The sequence below is a fragment of the Heloderma suspectum genome, chromosome 2 (assembly GCF_057233095.1).
Source record: "Heloderma suspectum isolate Gila_16-S chromosome 2, 16-S_ref, whole genome shotgun sequence".
NCBI classification, from domain to species: Eukaryota; Metazoa; Chordata; class Lepidosauria; order Squamata; family Helodermatidae; genus Heloderma; species Heloderma suspectum.
In genome coordinates, this window is record NC_139459.1 from 211537842 (window position 1) to 211540075 (window position 2234).

The 2234-nt window shown below is 49.2% G+C and overlaps 1 protein-coding gene across 3 annotated transcripts in view; it reads left to right on the forward strand.

The window, feature by feature from the left end:
• Positions 1–2234, forward strand: part of FAAP100 (FA core complex associated protein 100) — a 34144-nt gene that overhangs the window by 18712 nt on the left and 13198 nt on the right. For all 3 annotated transcript variants that reach the window (XR_014788210.1, XM_084837594.1, XM_084837595.1), the window contains exon 8: positions 1239–1325. Coding sequence is in view for 2 of the 3 variants with exons in the window: in XM_084837594.1 (XP_084693720.1) it covers positions 1239–1325 (87 nt within the window). In the remaining variant the exon portion in view is untranslated. The remainder of the gene's footprint in view (positions 1–1238; positions 1326–2234) is intronic.

Consider the following 2234-nt stretch of genomic DNA (forward strand, 5'->3'; position numbering starts at 1 on the left):
TGTTGTTGTATTTTATGTATTTTTCTTGCTGTAAGCCGCTTTGAGCATGGTTTTACTGTGGAAAAGCGGCATACAACTAAGATGATGACCATGGGCTGCAACAGGAACAGAAGTAGGCTCCCGAAAGTAAAGGGTGGATGGCTTTTTATTTCTCTTTGTGTATGCATGTGCTGCAACAGGGTGGCTTCCCCTCCTCAATTCAGTGATTCAGTTCACATGTAACTATGGCAAATTGTGGGTTAATTAACCAACGGTCTGTGGGGATTGTGTGCTGCCGCCATTCTGAATATGCAACCTCCAATCAGCCTGATCGGACATTGCTCTGTGGCATGCAAACCTGGACACTATGGGTTAAATGTGGGTTAAACAACCCAAAGTTAACCTACTGTTAATTGTTAGGTGAACTTTGGGTTGTTTAACCCATGATTAACCCATAGTGTCATGGAGCAACCTTTGGGCCATTTGGAGGTGCACATTCAAAATGGCAGTGGCACGCATCACAGCAAATTGTGGGTTAATTAACCCATGATTTGCCACCGTTATGTGTGAACGTGCCCATTATGAATGTAGAAGCCCCCTTTCTCCCCAATAAGAGTAGAGCAGAATGTACGTTTTGGCTTGTTACCTAAAGCAGGGGTGGGCAGGAGGTAGATCGGGATCTACTGGTAGGTTTCTGAGTGATTTGCAGTAAACCACTAAGGGTTTCTGACTCCCAAACAACAAGTCTCTGCCCTCTAAATTAGACGCTTGAAGTGGAAGAAAGCTTGCGGTGGGGGGGTGGGGTGGGGGAACCGGAAGTGGGGTTTTGCATGGCAGGACTGCGAGTCAGTTCCAGTTCTGAAAACAAATTCCTGGGCTGAGCATGTGCTCAGAGGCAGCCTTGTTCTGTGATGTTGGGAATACGTTCATCCAGACATATACTATTTTGCACATGGCTCCAGTAGGTTGGCCTTGGAGTTACAGTAAAAACTCAGAGTAGATACTGCAAGCCTGAAGCTTGCCTATCCCTGAGGGAGAGCATTCCCTGTTGAGCAAGGAAATCCCTTGACAGTAAAAAGAAAAAAGTAGATAGTCAAAAGGGTGAGAGAAGCAGGGGATTTCGGAGGCGCGCTCTGCCATTTTAGTCTTCTTTGGAGAGGGCAGGTGTTTTGTTGAGGAGACAAGGAGCTGGATTTCTCAGTTAGCTAATCTTGCCCCGGCTTTCATGTGTTCTTTGTTTGTTTGGTTGTTCAATGCAGGCTTTGGTTTTGGAGCAAGCGGCCCAGGATTCGTCTCCCCCGGAGATCCGTGTGCAATACCTCCGCCAGATCCAAGCCAACCATGAGGTGAGCGGCATCCCTGCCCTGCAGCTACTCAGACTCAGTATGTTGCAGGAACAGAAACGTGTCCCAGATTTGTGCCTGGATTGTTTCAGGCAGGCCGTGGGGGTGTGAGGGTAGGGGAAGCGGGGAAACAAAATGCATGTAATCCCAGCCTCTTGCACGTGGGCTGTTCCCTGGAATTACATCTCCATAGAACAGTGACTTGGCCTGCCCCGCCTGCCTTTAGATGCTCAGTTGTATCAGGCTACGCTACACCATCGTAGTACGGGAATCTGGGATGACAGAGTAAATGACAGGGAATGGATTTATGGCTTGTTCTGTAATTGCTGGGCTAAGACAGGCAGTTGGTCTGACCCAATCAGGCAGCGGCTGTGTTCATTCTATTTACGCTTTCCATAACTTGATTAGTAACCCCATTCTCTCCCCCCCCCCAAACTCCCTGTCCCCCCTGGCCATCTCCTTCCCTCAGCCTAGGGCTTAAAGCAGACATTCATATAATGCATTCCATATGATTTCAGGAACAGAGAATGTAGCCCTTATCGGCACTAAGGTTGTTGCTTAGGGCTGAGGTTTGTCACACACACTCACACACACACACACACACACACGTTCTGCAGCAAAGAACACTACATTCCAAGCTCAGAATAAATATATGCAAATGCTTCAGCGCCTGCATGATTTGGGGGTCGGGGGGAGCAGGGCTGGGTAGTCGAGGGCAAGGATGGAAGAGATGCTTGGTCCATAGTACTGGGGAGAGGCGGGATCATGGTGGGATGAGGACCATAAACCATGAGGGAGGAACAAGGAGCACCGCACTCCATGGAAGAGACTCCTGTCCCGCTTGGGCACTGGCCAACGTGATTGAGCCAGGCCTCCTGTACGGCCTCTGACACAGCCCCTCCTCTCCTTCAG